Source organism: Platalea leucorodia (genome assembly GCF_965183815.1).
Source record: "Platalea leucorodia genome assembly, chromosome: 5".
Taxonomy (NCBI): domain Eukaryota; kingdom Metazoa; phylum Chordata; class Aves; order Pelecaniformes; family Threskiornithidae; genus Platalea; species Platalea leucorodia.
In genome coordinates, this window is record NC_138827.1 from 9,216,328 (window position 1) to 9,237,184 (window position 20,857).

Genomic DNA, 20,857 nt, shown 5'->3' on the forward strand with positions numbered 1-20,857 from the left:
TGGAAGCTTTGACCTGGTGGTGCAGAAATTCAAGACCTACATTGTGCTGTGCAATCCCAGGTAGAATTAGTGGCTAGTTGACTTTTACAGTTGCACCTTACTACAGTTGAATACTTCATTTCTGCTTGTTCTGCACAGCACTATTAGTCGCAGTGCATTTATATGATACTTCTGAATCTCTCTCTTTAATAAATAGTGGTGCTGAACACCGTTGACTATGTTTGTGACTGCGCTTCTGTAGTTCCAGGCTGATCGGAGGGGAAGAGGCCCTAAATGGTTCATTGTAGCACACATTCTGCTCTGCCGCACACCATTTAATTATATCCATCATTCAGCGTTACTTGATGAACCAGCTGTAGGCACAAGCATCCCTAACCTTTCATCAGGATAATTGCACTTTTTGCCACATTAGGAGTTGGTTTGGGGCCAAGTCTTTTCCAAATACAGAGTCAACCTCTGTTTAAAAGTTTGCTGCCCCAAAGTAATTTCTAGCAAGCAATCTTGCAACAATGCATTCTTGGGGCAGCTGAAGACTAACAGATCTATAAATCCAAATTGCTTATTTGTGTCATATTATGGCTTTAAATAATTGGGGCAGCCTTGGGGGATGTTTTAGCACTGAGTCAGATCCTTGTATTCTGAAGATGGGATGCGCCATGCCAGTCAGGTGCAAGGTAGCCTCCAGATGGTTTCTGTGGCAAGGGCTTGCAGGAACCATGGCTATGCATGCTGTATGAGGGTCGATGTCGTTGCTAAATCTTCGTATAGGTGGTATCGTGTAGGCACTGAGACTGTTCCCACAGGGCTCAAGTCATGTTGCTGATAGCAGCTACAGAACTATAGCTGAAGGCTGAACCACCCTGATCTTTCTTCTGTGTGTGAAACGGGTACATGTGGTGTGTCAAGAGATACCAGTGCTGAGTATCATCACAAAGTGCCTGGAGGACCTCCAGGCTTGTGAACCATTGCAACCCAGGAGGGGAGAGGCAGCCAGGATGTCGCTCCAGGTCACCTCCTGCCCACTAGGCAGTAGGCCTTGGCAGGGTCAGGAGATCAGCTGGTGACAGACTGCTTAACTTAAATTCACATGCCTTTTTTAGAGTCTTTTCTTGAGTTGAAGTTAACCACTGGTTCTCTTCTGATCTCATGATTAAATAAGACTGTATTGGTTGCAGCACTGTTGAGCACAGCAGCGAGTGGGAACACCAGCTTCCCACCCTCCCAGTTGTCTTCTCGTCAGCCGCAGTTATATCAGTTAATGGATCTATACATTCCCTTTGTAGTTTTCTTGCTGAGACGTCCTCTCTGCCACATGTTTGTGCCTCTCATCCCAGCACTGCATTCTTCACTGACTTATTCCAAAACAGTCCTAAAGAAGAGTAGGGCAGGTTATCAGCTGGCACAAATTGTCAAAATAAGATTATTGCTCAACCCAAATAAAGGTAACAAAATGTGACCTTCTGTTGTTAAAACCAATTAAGTTTCCTTCCATCAACTCTCAGTTCATTATCCCTTTCACCCCCCAGGCCCTGTTCTTCCATCTTTTCAGGCTTGGTGCAGAATTAATGTTAAATCCCATTAGCCTGACCCCGTTTTCCCCATTTTGCCTTCTGGTCCTTTGAACTGATGCACTCGGACAGGTTGATTCAGTGGCGCAGGGATCAAAGGGAGTGGCAGGCCCACGAGGAGCTTCGGGAAGGGCCTAGTTTACTCTAATTCGCTTTACATTTAAGTGAGGTTTGTGAAAGGGCCTCAGCAGCGGGGTCTCGCCGGGAGGAGGAAGGGCTCTCAGCTGCATCGCTGGCACAGAGAGCACCGCATGGCCCCTCTGCTAGTGGGGTCCCACGACTCATTTCTTGGGATAACTCTAGTTAGGAGATTGAAGCTCATCATTGGATGAGTGTATATTCCCTCTTGCGTTTTCCTTGGAAAGTGTGGGATGGAAAAAAAAAAGTTTCTTTACCCAGATATATCTTTCCTGCTGCATCAGAAGGACCATTTGCTCTCAGAGCAATGTTTGACTATCTTGGCCACTTTTTGTCTAAGTTTATGCCACTAATTAAACAGGAAGATGGCAAGACCCAATACCAATATTGAGGGACTAGGCTATACCTTGTGGCCTGTCAGAAGGGGCTTTCCTGCTCCCTTTTCCAGCAGTGGGACGGTGGTCTGAGGTTTCCTGCTGCTTGCAAGCTTAGCATGAGCTCTTCCATTTGTTTATTGACATGAAGCATTGGGTAGCCACTGTGTTGTGTGGCAGCAGGGAATGTGCCTGGTGAGCTTTGCAGAAGACGCTGGACCTTTGCATTTGGGAGCATGCCTGCCATGCTTTCCCCTGCACGGAGCCGGGAGGTGGCCCTGCAAAGAGGGGCTGTGGCGGGGTGGCTTGAGCGGCAAGCTGAGTGTGCGGGGAGGAATGTTTTTGCTCGAGTCCTGCAGTGAACCGCTCTTTGGTGTTTTACCAGGCATCTGTGGATTTTGAAGGTGGTGTGGGGAAGATATGATTGAATGGCTCTCATTTCCTGATACGACAAATGGGTGAGGGTGGGGTGGCAGAGTGAATCACGGCCCACGGGGAGCACGCAGTCAGAGCGAAAGCAAGTTACATTTCAGAAACTGAGAAATGACCAGAATTTAACATTTAAGCTGGAAAAGTGACACCTTAGCAACTGTATCCAGAAAAGCAAAGATTTCTCATGAGTCTTAAGTTTCAAGACTGTTTCAGGTGATTGAGGAACACACCGCCCACAATGATGGACTTTAAATCCGAGGCGGATCTGCTGAGTACATCCATCCCTGGCAGGCAGCCTGGCCTAGCCTGATACCTGTACCTGTGTCACCCTCGCGTTGTCGTTCTGCATGTGACAGTGAGGATCCTAGTCCCAAGGTGAGATGTCTCAGGAGGGGAGTGCCATGCACATGGCTGCGTTTCTTCACAGATGCCAGAGGGTTTGCACTCCGGCAGGACAGCAGGATCTCACCCCCGGACTGGCAGACTGTGATCTGCCGGCAAAACTCTGCATTGATGAGCAGGGTGGAGAAGGCAGCGGTATTAATACTGCTTGTGACTGAGTTTACTTCACATAAAATACTCTCAAGGTCTCTTTCTCCCCACTTTCTTGGGAGAAAGTGAACATTTTTTATTATAATTACTCAACCTAATGAGCAAATAATTTTTCGTATTGACTTGCACAAATAAAATTTCAGATGGATGTGGGAATGTATAAATTAGATGAAGTGAACGGTTGCTTTAAATCTATGCTCATATTTAATTTTAATGTCTTCTCTTTCACACAAAACTCTTGGTAATTTAATTTTAGAGATGGTGAGAAAAAATTGCTGAATATAAAATATGCCATGTAAAATATACACGGTATAAACAAACAAAAAGATCCCATTCAGCCCAATATCTAGATGTTTTTCTTTCAACCAAAGTCTCACTAATTTGAATAATGGACTTGATCATTTCTGCGGCTCACTCCACTTGCTTATTTAATCAGTGATTATTGTTTTCATCAAAATGGGATGTATCGTGTAGGCAGATGAGGTTCTACATGAATATGCAACGGCAGACAAATACTGAAAAAACACAAAGCAGGGAGCATCGTTCTGTACTAAGTAAAATCCCAGTGCTTTGATAAACCTAAAAATCTATCATGTTTAGTTTTAATAATTAAATATCCTTGGGTATTAGCAGCTGGTTAGGCAAGTATTTCACTACTTTTTTTTTTTTTTTTTAGATTCTTTTCAGCAAATACATTAAGTGGGCTCAGTTCTTTTTGTGAGATAGGATAGTCATGTCCATCTTAACTCTTTGTAGTGCTGCATCTTTACAAATGATATGCTAGCATCGACAGGAGGATGGCTTGTGTTTTGGGCCATCAAGAGTTCATGTGTTAGCTTGTTAAATGTGGTAGTTTCCTATACTGATCTTTGCATTGATGCAGTTGATTAGTAATGGAATGGCTTGTTATTGTAATAACAGGTAAAGGCAACTTTGTGAAAAGTAAGTTATCTTGGCAAACATATTTCAGCAGCTGATAGAAGTCATGTAGTAACTGGCAGCAATTACGTTTTCTGCCACTCTGACACGTTAATGAATGGGCCGTATGGAAAAAAATGGTTGCTCAGGAACTTTTCCTATGGAGAATTACCTACTGTGAAACACGCAAGCAAGGAAAACAGAGCCGTTCCCAGAGTGACAGGAAGACAGTGCTAATTTTTCTCTGTTAACATGCTATGCACACAGGCTAACAACATACCTTCACAGCCTAATCAGTCTAGCCTCTAAACTGGGAAACACCACAAAACTTTTGTTACAATTTCCCATAGCCCATTCCAGGAACATAGAGCGAGGTTTATGGTCTGGCTTACACTAGCACTGCACTGATTTTGGAGCATTAGAGATATGAAAACAGAATGAAATGTAGTCTTTTGCATAGGGCTTTATCAGCTGGAAAGAGGACAGAAAAAAACTATTTTTTCATTGATTAAAGGAATTGCAAGAGGGAACTTGTCTCACTATTGAGGGTACTAAGAATATTACTATTTTAAGGAACAAAATAGTGGTTAATTTATGTACTGCTTTCTTCCAACATGCATGGGGTAGAAGAATGGGCAGAAAGTACATTTACCGATGTTTCCGTCATTCCACAAGTTATTTTTTCTTGTGGGAGAAAACCCTTGTTGTCACAAAAGTTGTTAAATAGGAATATGCTGAAAAGACAGAAAATAACACCCAAGACGTTGGGTTTTTTTCCTTGTGGGGTTAAAATTAAGTAAATAACATCATTAAATTCAGGCATTCTGGGCATGAATCCTTTTTAAACATGCATCTCAATGTAAATAGCAACGTTGCTTAAAGCTGTGTAGCTAACCTATTCAAGTACACTGCTGCTTCCTGCTCCCTGTCTATCAAAATGATCATTTACATAAACACTCAACTTCCTTATAGATGGAAATGTAAAATATGATAGACCTTTGACAGTATGATATTAAAATAGCCTTTCCACAGTGAATTTTCAGCAGATAGCGCATGTTCATTAGCTTCGCACTCTGCATTCAATGACTTCATACAGTCTTAATAGAAAAAGGTTAAAAACGTTCAGACTTGGACTTGTTGATGTCATCCACCTAACCGGTGCAGTTTTATCATGAAAATCACAATTCTTTCCATTTATCCTAACCACAGCTACCTTGGAAAGTTGCTGACTAAAGTGTTAATGGCAGCTATTAGTGGAAGGTCAGCTAAAGTGACTAGGAACATTGGTCTCGTCGTACTTTGTCTGAACCCATCCGGCTGCGCGTGACAAGTTTCCCGTGAAGTTCTTTGCGATATGTGCAAGCTCACCTGCCCCTGCTTGCACTGATGCTTCTCCTCCCTTTGTATCATTAATTTGGGAAGAATTCATTTTGAACCAGAGCGACGACTGTTGTTGGCTTGTCTTCTGAAAGCCTGCCATGTGGCATGGAGAGTAAATATGGAGAAGAACAAGTAATTGATGATGCTGCTCAGGGGAGAGCGGAGTTGAGCTGAGCTGTAGCGTTACTGCCGAGGATCCTGGCCCAGCTCCGGAGCGGCAGCCGTGCCCCTCCATGGGCCCCCCCTTGGACCACAGTCAGACACCTTCCACTCTACTGCTGGAGGATGTTGCCTCCTGTCTGCAGAGGCAAAAAAGACCCAAAACACCTGTATGGCTCATCCCTTACATGCCCGTTAACCACAGCAGAGGGGATAATATTTAACCATTGACTCTACCTGAGAACAAAAATTTAAACAGAAGGTTGTATGTTAGGCTATTTTTTTTCAATTTGCCGATTTGTGTTGGTGGGATCAAAAGCCAAAAACGGCTGGAAACAAACTAGAAATGTGCCGGAGCCAAGATAAACGGACTAAAATATGGCCAGACAAATTGCTTGTACTCCAGGCAGACAGAGACTGAAGTGGGGAGCAGGCAAATGTGGCAGCTCTCTCTCTTAAATAGCTTTCACAACTTTTTGTCTTTTTTATTTATGCCCATGAACAGAAACTTCTGCTTGTGAACATGAAGTGCACCAATGCCAAAAGGAAATCTGCTTACTCAAGATTGACACCTTAGTTTAGGAGAGCCAGCTCATGTTTGGAGCTGAGATAATGCTGAGTAAACTTTGGGTTACTTATCCAAAACTGCTAAGTATTTTGGATCAGGCTATAATTTGAAGTGTCTAAACCCCACATTGCTGTATTTTCTTTTCAGCAATCTGCATTATTTTAATTTCCAAATACAGATAATGGGAATGCCAGCAAGGCTTGATAAACAGTTTTTGCCAGCACTGACAAAAAATGAGCTTTCTTCCATACATGCAGTTAAACTAAACTGACATCTCTTGTGAATGTAGTGGGAAAGGAATTTTGCTTTACTACAATATATACCTTTAACAAGTTTTCTAGCCCTTATCTAAGTTAGACACACGCCTCTGCCTTTACTTAAAAATATTTTTTGGAAATATGCAATTATAGGCCTTTTTAGCAAAGACCATCTGTCAGGCACTCAAGCTCTGGGCTAGCAAGATGAGAAAAAAAAAGATACTAGTGGTGATGTGCTGATCATTCATAAACTTAAATAGATAAATAAATAGAAAATTGTTTAACAGATCAGGGTGAAACGTTTCCTTCCTTTCTAGCAAAATGTCTCTGAGTTGAATGCATCAACACCAGGTTATTTAGGGAGTAATTCGTCCTTCATGTAGCTGATTTTCTTCGATTATTTTCATGTGCACCAGGTTCTGTGCAGTTGCACGTTTGGAAGGTACTTCAGAAGCTTTTGTTATTCAAGTGTTTTTTCAGTGCATTCATTGTTGATAAGCATACATATAATCTAGGCTTAGTGATTGCATAAAATTAGATTTATGAAAGGAAAACTACTTTAATGCATTTCATAATTTTACTGTAAAATATATAGGTTGCTTTAAAATTGGGAAGAAAGAGCTCCATATAACAAGGTATTACAGGATAGTGTTTTTCTTATTTCTTTACTTTTTATTGCAGCAGTAGGGATGCTCAGAAAATGTCATTGTCACAGACAAATGACCTCCTAAGATCAGTTCAGAGGTACTCCTGGGACTGAGGGGAATTTTTTTTTTAATGTTTTGTAAGCATTGATGGGTGAAATCTCAAACCGTCGGTGAGTTGTGTGATATATCTGTGGTAGAGATGGGCAAACAGAGGTACAAGTGGATTGAGCTCCCTGGAAAAGTCTCCTTAATAAGTGTACTTGTGCGCCTAAGAGATCTAAGATGAGTTAAAGGACAGCTCTCAGCTCTTAATCTTGTGTGTTATCATTGCACATGCTGCTTCCGAAGACATGGACGTGTAGACCCTTACCCATAAAGTAATTTATGAGACTATAGTGTGAAAGTCACATCGTTCAGAAGGGCTGCAAGTATGCTACAGTTAAGCACATGCTGTTAAATGCTTTACCGGATCAGACACACAGTGATTGTGCTATAGTAAGGTGTGTTTGATAAGATCCTGGATAATTTAAATGCTTGTGTTGAAATTGCACTATAGAATACGAGTAGATTACTTTATGCCTAGCAAACAGCTAAAGAAAGTCAAAAGCAACAAGTTAAAAAGTTTTAATGAGTGCATGCAGTGAGTGTTTGTTATTATCATAAAAGCTGTAGGGTTTATTAGCTGATACAGGGCTGGAGTTTTTCATTAGCCAAAGGCATTTCAGGGTTTCATGGGATATAGCTGGAAAACATTCCAAACAAATGAATATTCTGTTTTAAAAGAATAATGAGACGTTGAGGGTTTTTATAAACTCCAAAGTTTGCTAAACCAATATCTCTAATTAGATGAAGAAACTCTCTATAGAGGCTTTGCATCAACGGCTGTGCACATAGCAAATGTTTTAAGCATTTACATATCAAATACTGCTGGCAGCGTTTTGGCTGCAGTCCAGAGCTGCAGATAGTTTTAATCACATTTGTTCATTAATCCTTGGTGGAATTCTCTTATATGGTCTCTTTAGGATTTTCATTTAAGCATGTGCTGCTGCTTGTCAGCAGTGGGCTTATTTATTTATTTTATGAATGCCGTCTGAAGCCTTGAATTTATAGAAAATAGGTTGTGGAGTGGCTCAGGAAGCAGACGATGGAGTATATTCTTTTTGTCTCAGTAGATCTCCTTTGTACGCAAGCATTTATGTACTCTCACTAGGAAGAGGTTTATTCAGCAGTGTGACATTTAAAGAAGACTTCCACTCTTTTGTGACTATGTTAGTTCTTTTCTTTCCTATAGGATATAGACAATGGTTGAATGGGAAGCAGTAATTGAAAGTACAGCAAAGATGATTGTATTGCTAATAAAATGTCTTGAGAGTCATACAACACTGGCAGAGCTGCACTGAGAATAGCTGCATCCCGTATGATGACTGATCAGTGCCTGGAGCATCAAAATGCAGAAAGGCAATGTTTTGAAATACACGGGTGCGACTTCCCAGCCCAGATGGCAGCGCTGTTGCTGGAGCAGAACTCTAATCTCTCAAGTACTCCAGCGAGCTGAGCTGCTAAGGCAATAGTTTTCTTCCATTATCTTGTTCCTCTGTTAAACCTGACTTGAAAGACAAAACAAACCATTTAAGACAACGCTGTTGTAAAAGCAGAGGTGTTAACAGTCACCTAGAGCCTTCCACATGCAGTTGGCCTCTGAAATCGTATCTATCGTTCTCATTTTTATGGTACGCTTTACGAATGACTGCTGTTATGGGAATTGGCTTCTCTGAGAAATGCCTGCCATGCTAATATTTGTTCTGTGATAGATAGCAACGGCTAAATATAGCCTTCCCCTTTCTTTGCATTTTTAGATGGCCGTCTTTTTTTTCTTGCTACAGGGTCAGGCTCCTCTGAGCCTCCCCTTGCACTGAATTGCCTTCGGGGAGGGAGGAGGAGTTGGGAGCATCAGTGAGAGGGTCAGGCCGCATATCTAGCATCCAAAAGCTGAACCCTGCAAGAAGAGGTTTTTTCATGTATTGTTGTGCTGCATTTGCATGGTCGATCATCTTGCTATAAGTGTTTCCTTCAGGAAGAGGTCTTGTAGGTTTTTGCTTTTTTCTGCTGAATCATTCCGCTGTTTTGTCCTTTTGTTAGGTTACCCGTGCACGCCGTGCACACCCCCCCACACATGTGCTAGCTGGCATGGTGGAAGGGCCGGTATGGACCAGGGTCCCTTACTCGAGTAGGAAGATCCCACCCAGCTTCACTGCCAAGTGCTGCCATGTCCCCAGCAGCCATGGGAGCGAAGCTTTCAGGGTGCACTGGATGCTATGCAGGTGTAGGTGGGAATTTGCAATAATTCTTCCCCATCTCCTGGATTGCTCTCCTTCCTCCCCACCTCCTCTGCACCTTGCCATCAGTGATGCAGGGCTGCTGGCAGCTGCAGAAGCTGGTGGGCCAGGCTGGACATGTGCACTCCTTGTGTAAGAGAGGGCAGCCAGGTGGGATAGCCCCAGGCTAGCGATACTGGAGAAGGAACTCTCCTTCTGGCACAGGGGTCTTGGCAGCGACGGCACATCCTAATGCTTTACAATAATGTGTTAAGTAAGATTAAATTAATCATTTATTGAAATAAATGAGCTTAATCATAATTATTAGGATTTATTGAAAAGAAGGTAGCAAAATCGAAGGCACTTAGCTCTTCTACTTCCAGGCTCTCGTGTGCACATCTGCGTGTTCAACCATGGAGTAATATCATGCTTAACTCTGAGTAGATGAGTTTGCCCCATAATTCCAGTTTTCTTCTCTGAAGTCTTTTTCTTCTCTAGGGACCTTCTAGAAATAGTTTTTTGGCAAAGAGCTGCCGGGGTTGCTGTACATTTGGGCTCTGTAGGGCTGTGCCTTCACACAGTCACAGTGATCCTGGGAAAGGAAACTGTGGAGAGGAGTCAAGCGGGTGTGGGTGGAAATACCAAAGCTTTGGGCACTGAGAGAACTCGTAGTAGTTTTGACTTACCTCTTCTGGCTATATATTTGCCTTCATCATCCTTGCTTCACAGGCCCTTCATTGCTGCTTTAAACCACATTCACGTCCTTGCCCTAGTCTCCCAATTGCTTTCCCCTTTGTGTTTGTTGCTCTGTTTTTTTTGTCTGTTCAGCTGCTTTCGGATACTTGCCTACCTCTCCAGCACCCCACACCATGGCAGAACTACCGCTATGTTTGCTGACACCACTGTTCACCACAGCAAGGGCTACCCCCTCCCTGCGCTCATGTCCCTCTTTGTTGCAGCTATAGGGTCTTGTGCAGCGGCTAGCAGGCTTGCCTTTAGATAACACTAAATTAATCATGATTAATAATTTTACCAATTTTCAATGTGCCGTCTCCTCACAAGCAGGCATGTCGTTCTATACTAACCTAGGCTGTTTGAATTGCACCAAAAGCAAGCGTACGGCCCAGCATGGAGGCGTGGGTGTCGGTGCCTGGTGAGCCCTGATGCCTGAATTCAGGAGCTGCCCTCACACCCCAGGCACTGGTGTCACGGCACAGCATCGTCACGGTCACTGCAGTGCAGCTGTTTCAGTTCAGCACTTCAGTGTTGTTCTTCTAGGGAATACAGCTTTTGTCTTTGCAAAATATGGTAAATATATGAAAAAAAATCTCAGAGCTGTGGCTGCAGAAGCGTTGTCAGCAACGCTGTAGGTGCCGGTGTGTGCTCAGTTGCAAGGACTCCCGGGTTTGGTGATTGCTGGTTGCTGCAACTAACAATTATGCACTTCCCTAACTGCGGCGGGATGGTTTGCTGGGGAAAAGTTGGGCAGCTTGTAGAAGCTCCGATCCTGCTGTTGCCTGTCGTCTCAGTAATGTCGCATGGTTAACACAGCAATTACTGTGACCAGTGCTCTGAATTGTCACAATCCAGGCACGCTTACATTTCTTTTGCTGGGAGTGTGTCAGTAGGCAGGGTAACGAAAAGTTCCTTTTGTCCCATGTATGTAGCAATACAAAAGGTGTTAATATTTTTTTTATCTGTCAGATTAGAAAATGCATAAGAAAAAACCTCTTCCACACATTAAGATTGCAACAGTGACAAAAGCACTAAAGGCAAAAATCACATTCAAATCAGATTAGTGTTTGGGGAGAGAAACTGCTAAGAGGCCAAGATGCTGTTGCTTCCAGCAGGCTTTGCCCTTCACTTCTGGAGAAGTGTGGAAGCAGGACTGAGCGGGTCTGTTTTAAACAATTTTAAAGCCGCATTTTAATTGTCTTGCTCTAGCTTTTCATATTCCAACATTGTAATTTACAAGTAACCACATTTGTGATTAAAGTGAGTTACAGCTGCCTGGAAGGGGTAGCAGAATCCACTTCTCAGTGCTGATGCTTGCATGTAAGAGCAGGCATACAAGAAAAGAGAAGAAAAGAAAATAATGCCAGAAAATGATTTTAAATGGAATTTACTCTGGGTGCAGCTAAGCAGCTGTCCCTAGCCCATGCTTGTGCATGTAGTTCAGGATAAGTTCATGACAGACTTTGAAGCTGGGACAATGTCGGGTATTCCTGGTGAAAGAAGTGTTGAGAATGACCTGGCAAGAGCTAGTGCAGTAAAAGCCATCCCTTCCCAGGCACTGCTAATGAAGCAGAGCTGAAGAGAATGAAGCTGCCTATAGAATTCTGAAGCCCAACGAGACCATAGGAGAGATTTCCATGGATTTCATTAGATTTTGTCTCAAACCTTGAGCCAATAACAAAAGAATTCTCCAGTACAAAAGCTGCTTTCCAAGCAGAAACACTGTATATATACATAACGTCTAAAACCATTTATTTAGCCTTACCTTTCTGATAGATCAGAAATTAAGTGACTGGGAGACAGAGAGATGATCTATACTTTGTATGCAGATGCACTGCAGCCCCTAGCGCTTTTCATGAAGTTTGGATCAAGATTGCCCAGTCTGGTCCTTGATAAAGGAAATAGTTTATAAACCCAGTCTGGGGATTTACCTGAAATGAGGACATTTTGAAGACCTCACTGGTGAGTTCACTTGAAGCAGATGGCAAGCTGAACCTTCCTACCTGTGACCTCGCCTGCTGAAGCAGGAAAGAAACCAAAAGCGATTTTTGGCAGTGCTGCCTCTGCCGCAGCATCGTTGTGGGTGGGCTCTGGAGTTTGGGCTGCGTTTCAGTTAAGTGGGTGGCTTTTTGGGTTGCAGCAATCTGTGGTCCCCAGGAAGTTTTTCTTACTGTCACTGCTCCCTGTTTTAATCAGCAGGGTCTCATCTGTCTGCAGAGCCACAGCCTGCTTTGTGCCTGGGCAGCCCCCCGGTTCCCAGTCCAGGCTGTGGGGGGGGAAGCCCGAGAGTCTACACTGGGACAGGCAGACCAACACCAGCATGTCTGAAATACCCCTCTGGAGAGGGGCACCAGGCTCTCGCCATGTGGGGGGTAGCCCCTGCAGTACCAAAAGGGCAGAGTCCAACCCCAGAATCCAACAGAGCAGTTGCTCTTTCCTTTATCTGATTCCTACACAGAATGAAACTATCTTTGTTTCCATACGTGGGTGCTGCCAAAAGTTTCTGAACTTTTGATCTAACTTAGCCAAACTGTTACACAATTGAATAAGTTTTGACATATGAATAGTCCCATTGAAGTGTCTGCTATTCCGTACATCCTTCAAGTTGCCCGTGCGTTAAAGTACCTTGCTGAACCAAGGACATTTATATTAGCCTTCACTGTCTTCCAAAAGTAACAATTGCTTGTTTTCCTTTTCTCAGATTCTCCAAAGAATTTCTTAATCTATTTTCACAGCTGTAAACTAAGGGGATCTCTGCTCTTTGCTTGGATTAGTCACCAGAACTTGGAGGGTTTGCCTGAAACCAGCAAGCCCAGCACTGCCTTTTGTTCTCCGCAGTGTTCAACCATGGTTGTGCACAGGGAAACATTCATGCCGCTTCCTGGCCAGACCTGCCAGCGCCTTCAGACAATGCAAACACTAAGTCAGTGTTTCTCTTTTCAGTTTTCCATTTCAATCCCCAGTGTATATGCCACATTCTGAAATGATTGCAATGCTCAGGATGTATATGTGCTTACTCAGTGCTTGGTTAGCCTGCTCACGCCCTGGGACGCCTCAGTCCCAGGCCAGGGGCTGCTCATGAGAAAACACTAGTAGCAGACCTTGCTTTGCTTTGGCAATATATTCTGAGTTCCCTTCTTGCTATAGGACTCGCCTTTCTCTTCCTCAGACCTCTAACTCTAATCTTGACCCTAACTCTGGGCTGAGCCCCAGCCCAGGGGCTCAGCCACATCCCCAGGTTGAGCAGTGCCGAGGGCTGAGTCACCGGCAGCCCTGGAGCTGCTTTTGCAGCCGCCAGAGCCCCCCGCCTGCCCAGCTGAGTGCTTCCATCCTCTGAGCCCAACCTCGTGGGAGGCTTGGCTGAGTTTTGCTGTGTGGCATCTCCGCAGGTGGGCACGGTGCTCTGCCCCTGCTACCTCCATCCACCCTTGCTGCAGGAGGGGAGCAGCAGTACCTTATTGAGGTAATCTCAGTAAAGTTCTGGTGGAGATGGACCCCTCCATCCCAGCTGGCAGACCTGCCCTTGCTTAACACCAAATCTACATCAATGAAGTCAAAAATGCTTTATTTCCCCATCAGTCTTCACTTGTCATCTGCTCATGGAAGCCCTCCCACACGCACAATCTTTTGCCACACTTCAAGTTCACTGGAGGATTAGTTTCCCGTTCCTCTCTGCATGCTGCACACGTGAAAGCCTGCACATTTTCTTTCAGCCTCGCTACTCTCGCATCGTCCTCCCTCCCGGCTAACGGCACAGGTAACCAGCTGACTAATTCTTCTCCCTGGTGCCTCACCCTTCGAGTGAGTTTAATAACAAAAGGAAATAAAAGTGAGAGCTGTGTGCCTGCATCCATCAGCTCCAGCCTCACATACCAACTGTGGAAAGGCTTTTTCCTCGATCTGTATTCATGCTGTGTTACACGCTAGGGAAACTGATAGGAGTGCAATATGTACATTAGTGTGTTTTAGTCAGTAGCATGAACTGCTCTCGCTATCAGCATGACTTTTTTGTTTCCTTCTTAGGAAGGAAATACTAGAAATATGTTGCACTTGTTACTTTCTGTTATACTGTGATGGTTAGTAAAAGATTTGGTGCCAGATTTATGCTCAGTGAGTTATCCCTGAAATTTGTGGAGCTATAGCAGAATTTAATTTGGCAGTGTGGTGTTGATGTTGCTCCCAGTGATGTCTTCAGCTGAAAATCTCAGCTTTCCATTGCCTTACTTAGAGAAAAAATAGGCCCATGTCTTTAGTATGTCTCAGAAGGAGTGCCAGAGGCACTGCGATGGTGTAGACTCTGCGGCTGCCATGCATGAAGAAGTGCAGTAGCAATCTGTGCCAGAGGCATTTAGGAAATAGACCCCTGAAGGCAAAGTTTTCTGAGAGGTGAGGAGGATGTTAGCAGCTGCATTAGCATCTATGGCATGTTCAATACCTTTGATTTTCTTTTTAATGTCATGTGGTGGAATAATTCGGAGGTGGTGCACAGCATCCTCATGATATTGGGGCCAGAAGAAGCAGTTTGAATGAAAGCTTAATAGAAATTCAGTGTGCTCCCATGCTGAGCACAGAATTGGTTGACCGCATAAATCTAAATGTCAAATAACTAGAAAGTTTTACCAAATGGAAATGTGATGTTTTATTTCCATATTGTCACCACATGAAAAAAAAGCATACTTAATTGACAAAGAGTAAAACTTTGTATAAGTTCTTGTTTGGTTGGTTTTTTTTAAAAAAGATATTAGAAGTGGGACCAAGGCCACCAGTGTTTTCTAGAAATGGGAAAATGTCAATTATTAATCATTTTGAGAGCTAAAAATCATGTGGGCATTTCTAAGCATTATCTAAAAAGTGAGAAGCATTGAAAAGTTTGTATGGCAGCCCCAAGTCCAAATACACTTGGTAGAGCACTGCTGACTACCAAAATATAGTTGGTGAGCAATCTAGAAATGATGATGTTTTATTGAGTGGTGTGGATTGTTACTTCAGTTGATTTGATTTTTATCCTGTAAGGAAATCAAAGCTCAAGCACTTCCAAACTTGGTTATATTTCTAAAGATCATCTTTGCGTGCCAGCGTTTGCCTAGAAACTCACCCGAAGATGTCAGCCATTGAAACCATTTCATGTGGAAGCATTGCTAAGTAAATTCACTAAATGCCTATTCATCCCGGTAAGATGGAGAATCACTGGAGCAGCAAATGTGAAAATCTGCAGAGCTTACCATACAGAAAGCAGTTTTCTGAGGTTGCCAAATTGAGATGCAGAGTCTGACCCTGGGAGGTATTACAGCTCACATGAGTGAGCGTAGAGGGAGGGTCTCAGCTCCGACAGCCTGGTCGTTCAGGCTGGTTGACAGGCAGATACTTCATTTGGTCCAGATAAAATCAATGGTTAACTTGTTCTTTATTCATCAGTTCAGTAATGAAATGCTACCTGTGATGACAGAAGAATTTCATTTTATGAGATACGAAGATAGTTTACTAGGCTGATAACAATTCCAAGTTGTTGCAGCCTGACCCCAGAAGTTAAATGCGTTTTGTACAGGACGCTGGTTTAACTTGGTTTTCTGTGACTTATAATAATGAAATGTTTTCAAGATACGGTGCTATTGACAGTTGTTTTCTCTCCAGTTTTTCTGTCATCAACTCCATTACAGACCATTGCTTAAATGGTGTTGTATTTGCAATGTTGTGGTTTTGAATGCAGCTCAGGAGATGAAGATCTTTTTAATATGAGTTATTCAGTTTTCCTAAATATGCTGACCTAGATAAATAGAGAACGTTTTTGTTCCATTGTTAAAGAAATAACAGAGTACAAAAGCTGTCAAGCATAAATACATTCTTGGACATGTCAGCTGAAATTTTGAAAATACTGGTGTCAGATTGCCAGTCATACTAATTGGAATTAACCTTCTAAATGTCTTTGTTCCTATTAATTATATTGGGATTTTGACATCCAAATTCTCTTGCTTTATGCATTCTGACCTTGGCCTCTTCTCTATTACAAGGATGAAAACAAATGAAATGCCAATTCTTAACCAAATTCCGTAGGAAAGATCTAGCAAAGCATGTAAAACAGGACTATCAATGCAGTCATCTCACAGCTGGATTTTCATACTTAAAAAGTACTGAGCAGTATTACTTAATACATACTCTGTTACAATGCTTAAAACATCTGCCAAGAGTTGATATGAAATTTGTTAAGATGTAATAAAGCTGTACTTCTTTCCAAGTACACTTTGCTGAGTAGAGGGAGGGAGTGAAGTTTAGGAGCAGTGTGGGAGTTTTCTCAGCAACTGCCTCCTTCAAAGAGTCTGCAGGTGGTCCCCAAATGAGAACAATAAGTATATAAATTACTCTAAACATAGTAGTTTTCGCAGTGTAATTTGTGCATCTTTTGCTCTTTCTCTTGCAGGACAAATGACCAGCTAGTAGCATTCCTGTCCAGATATCGTGATATGAACTTCTTGAAATCACATGGGAGGGACAACGCAAGGTAAGCTGGCCCTCTCCTCAGCTTATTTTAACCATGGCACTGAGAGTTTTTGCATAGTGGTGGTTTTCCAGTGTTATCTGAGTGAAGAAATCCCTAGTCCAGGAAAGAGAAGCGAACGAGGAGGAAACCGTCTCCTGAGGACAGTTGTTTATTGGTCCAGAATGGCTCCTCCGCAGAATCAGTTTGCAAAGATGCTTTTCTGGGAGAAAGACATTAAGCAGACTGATGCTTACTCCCTCCTTGGGGCCTGGCTCAGATTGATGGTTTGGGAACAAGCAGTAATTGCCCCACACAGCAGCACTTCCCTGCCCCAGTCGGCCCTAGCCACACTGATGACCAAGACCTGTGCTAGCCAGGGTCTGCAGCAAAGCCTTGTGCAAGCAGAGCATCTCTGCAAGGTGTGGGAGCCTGTACCAGCCCGCACGTGCTAGCGAGGGTGTGGATGGTGGCTGGAGGGTTATCATGATCTGCTACAGTTTTGAAGTCCTTGGATCAGTGTCGTTTTTCATCCACCCTGCGGAGGTCTCAGGGAGAAAAGGATGTGCTGTGTTGACCACAACGCCTCAGTAATGCTTACAGCTTTGTGGTTTGAGGGAGCAACAGTAACCAAACACAGTGTTTCCAAAGCTTTAAACAACCTCTGCAGGTGGAAGATCTTTCCCATCTGATTGCAGTGGTCCTCTTTTCCTCTTCATTGATAGTTTTTCTTTTCCTCTTTATTGCTAGTTTTGTACCGTAACAGCAGTCTTGCAACAGTTCCAGCAATTCCATATGCTGAGTCCCAGTGGCTTGGCACCTATAAATATTGTTTTATTCTGCCTGGGTCACCAGGTCATCTCTTTATTCTGTAAAATGTCAAGCGTACTGTAAGGCTGGGTTCAGACAGTGTACATAGAGAACGTGACACATTGAGTCGCATGTTCAGCACAGCGGGTGGGTAGAATAATGCACAGGTCTCTCTCACTTCTTGGCTGCTTTTGCTCTTGTCACTAGATTTATCAATTCTGTCATGTTCCTGTTTAAATGAAGTCCTCACGAGCATTCATCTTGTGCATGCAGAAATTCTATAGCAGGTAGTAAAAAATAATACTGTGAGGAATAATATTTAAATCCGAGTCAACAGTTTTCACAGTAGAGTCTCTGGCTTGGGAAATGCAGGGTGTCAGAGTGATTGGCAGGCTCAGCTCTTCCTGGCAGTAGTGATCGACAGCAGAGTTAAAAGTAGAAAAGGGAAGAGAAATGGCCAGGGAAAAGCAGCCGGTCTCTTACACCTTTTTGCTCCTCTGGTGCACCTGATTCTTCTCAAATTCCCTGAGCCTGGCTAAGGGAAATAACTAATGAATTATGACATGCCTGCATCAAGCTGGTTCGAACATGCCAACCTCAGCTGGGTTAGAGCAATTTAGATCAATTAAACACACTAATCTGGTATTAATTTAATAATAAAATGAGCTAATGTGCCACTTGTCCTCCCCTCACAAGAATAACAACCCATTTATTAGTTCAATGGTTCCCTTTGACTGTATAAACAATTAAATACCTTTTAGCCTATTACAATATGCTGCCATGTTTTATTTTTTCTTCTGGATTTCTACCATAAATCCTTTGTGCATCAGGGAACATAATGTGGGACAAGAGTGCAGATTTGCTGCCTCTGTCTGCCATGGTTGTGTAGTCCCTGAGTCCCGTAAGCGCTCCCGCTGCTGACCACTGGATGAATGAATCCTTTCACATCTCCCCTTGGCAGCTCCCCAAAATTTCTATCAGGGAGATACAGTGGCTCCTCTCCTCCTGCATAGGCCAGATAACTGTAGAGACAGGACTCAGGCCAGCAGCCGCAGAAGCCTCGTGAGTAATATTGGCATTTGGTAAAAATTCATTCCACTGGTGTCAAAAGCTGATCAAAAAGCAGTTAGCCCTCTGCCTGTATTGTGGGTGAATTTCCATCTCTACATCCACCTGTTGAGAGAGAAATAGTATCTAATGCAAAGATCTCTAGTCTGATCTTTCAGTTTTAGTGTTGCAGTAACTCAGTCTTGTCTAAACCTGTAAATGTACCATCAGCTCTGCCCATTTGACACACAGTTTCCAACTGACTTTCATTTTATGCCCAAAGTGTGTAAGCTGTGGTCATGCTGGTGAGGTTTATCCCTGTAGTTAGAATGATTAAATCCTCTGGACTGAAATACCTTGTATAAGCACGGGCAGGTGAGACGAGACCAAAGGCCCATCTAGGCTGTCACTCTGTCCTGCTGCCTACAGCCGATGTCCCCAGAGGAGCAGAAGAAGAGGCGGGTAGTGGTGCTTCCTTACAATATTCTCCCAGCCTCCTGTTGACCTTTGCTTGGGGAATTTCCACAGCCAAAATTGGTGACTTGCTCATTTAAGAGTAAGGGATGATTATTTTTTTCTATTAATTTTTCCAGTTACTTCTTAAATTTTGCCATTTGCTTTGCCTTGTCACAGCCCTGTGGAAAAGAAATATCCCATGGGGGAAACGGTATGGCCAAGAGCTTAGTAAGGTCTAGAAGAGAAGCAACAGACTCAAGGTTTGGCAACAAAAATTTAAAAAAAAAAAAATAAAAAAAAGACAGCTTTTGGAAAGGATTTAGGACACAGGCCAGTCTCCAAGTTATTGGGCAATAGGATAAAACTCCCTTGGGACATCCTATCTCAAAACAGACTGGAACAGGATTTTTTATTTAAAATGGCTAGTTGAAGCCATGATAAGGGAGAGGACACTGGACTAGACTGACTGTCGCCCCACGTACAGTAATAATTTTGCTGTTCCAAGGTGTTTTTCTCAAAACAAGTGAACTGATAATACAGGAGCTCAGCATTTAAATATCACTGAAAGCAATGTACAACCGTTGCTACTACTTTTTATTTTAATTTGTAGATGAATAATGGCTCCTAAACAATAAGCTTTTCAACTGTCTAAATCTGCTTCGTAAACAACTGGAAACTCTGAATTTTAAATCATCCTAGTCTCTGGATCATACTACGGAGAGATAAAGATTAGAAGTGCCATCTTAAAACTGAAATGCTTATACAGCTCAATTACAATGTACTTTGTATTCAAGCCATGTTCACAATCAGTACATGTTTTACTGCCAAATAAGGAGAGAAACCAGGCTTCCTTTTATAGAGTGAAGTTTTCTTTTGGTTATGCCAAAGTCATTAAAAAGTGCATCGCTCTGATTTTCCTTTAGTGGCTTCAGAAAAGGGAATGGACGTGAAAATGGCTCCTTAACTCAGCTGGAGAAGCATTATTTCCTTAGAGAGCTGGATGTATGAAATGAAATTGCATGCAGTGGCTGGAGTCGTTACATAGTACTTAGTGGGCAACACTTACATTTTCTCCTCTTTTCAGTGTCTTAGACTATTAAAAGAAAAGAATAACCCAGTTGTTGTATAAGCTATTGCAATTTGGAACACCCGGAAGATTTGGTTTTTTGGCAGGAGCAGCACCTGGCTGATGTATTAGAAAATATAAAGACGGTCAAATGTGACATCTTCAACAACAGGCAGGAAAAAGAGGGTTTTTTTCTAGAAATCTTGCCACAGTAATCATTTGGGAAACAGCATAAACATGCTGTGAAGGTTGGATGCTGCTACATCTTAGAGGGATCTGGAGCTCATAGGCAGAATACAAACAACTAAAGAAAAGGCCATTAGAAGTTTGTTAGGTATCTGAGTTCTTTTCATGTGCTGTTTTTTTTTCTCCTCATTAATGCTGTTCTTTGCAGCTGTGTTGTCCCCTTTCTGGATCTTGGGTACCTCCAGATACTTTTAGAGGTGTTGCTGAACTGTACGGCTTGTAGTAAGGAGCATTGCAAGCCCATCCTAGTTCTCAGAGGCTATAGAGACCTTAACTCCCAAAGAGCCAGAGCACGTTCCCAAAATCTACACCTCTTTCAGCCCAGTTCTGCTGATGCATATCTGTTTCATCACCCTTTCAGACGTGCCTTTTTTGCACTGTGGCACTTGCAGTTCTGTACACTGGGTTGATGGTGGCTTGGCAGTTGGTTAGAAAATGGATCACACAGTAAAAGCCATTGTGTATTGCATTGATGAATCGCCTAGTAAGTACCCAAATACTAGGAAAAAAAAAAAAAATATTATCCCTGCTGCTGGAATAGTTCAACCACTTAGCTCCCAGCCGCGCTTACCTTGCTGCTCATGTGAAATATTTGGTGGTTCATTTGACTCAGATTTCCCTCAGCCTTACTTTTTTTGTTAATTTTTTTAAATGCCTCAGTATTCTGAAACACACAGACTAGGAAGATCTATTTTTTGCTTGTAAGTAGTTCAGCCC

General features: G+C 42.9%; 1 protein-coding gene across 2 annotated transcripts in view; it reads left to right on the forward strand.

The window, feature by feature from the left end:
• The window catches only part of XYLT1 (xylosyltransferase 1), a gene marked incomplete at its 5' end in the record, with an annotated part of 209,410 nt that overhangs the window by 149,444 nt on the left and 39,109 nt on the right, over positions 1–20,857 (forward strand). For both annotated transcript variants that reach the window (XM_082313143.1, XM_082313142.1), the window contains one exon: positions 16,459–16,539. In XM_082313143.1, the coding sequence (XP_082169269.1) occupies positions 16,459–16,539 (81 nt within the window). The remainder of the gene's footprint in view (positions 1–16,458; positions 16,540–20,857) is intronic.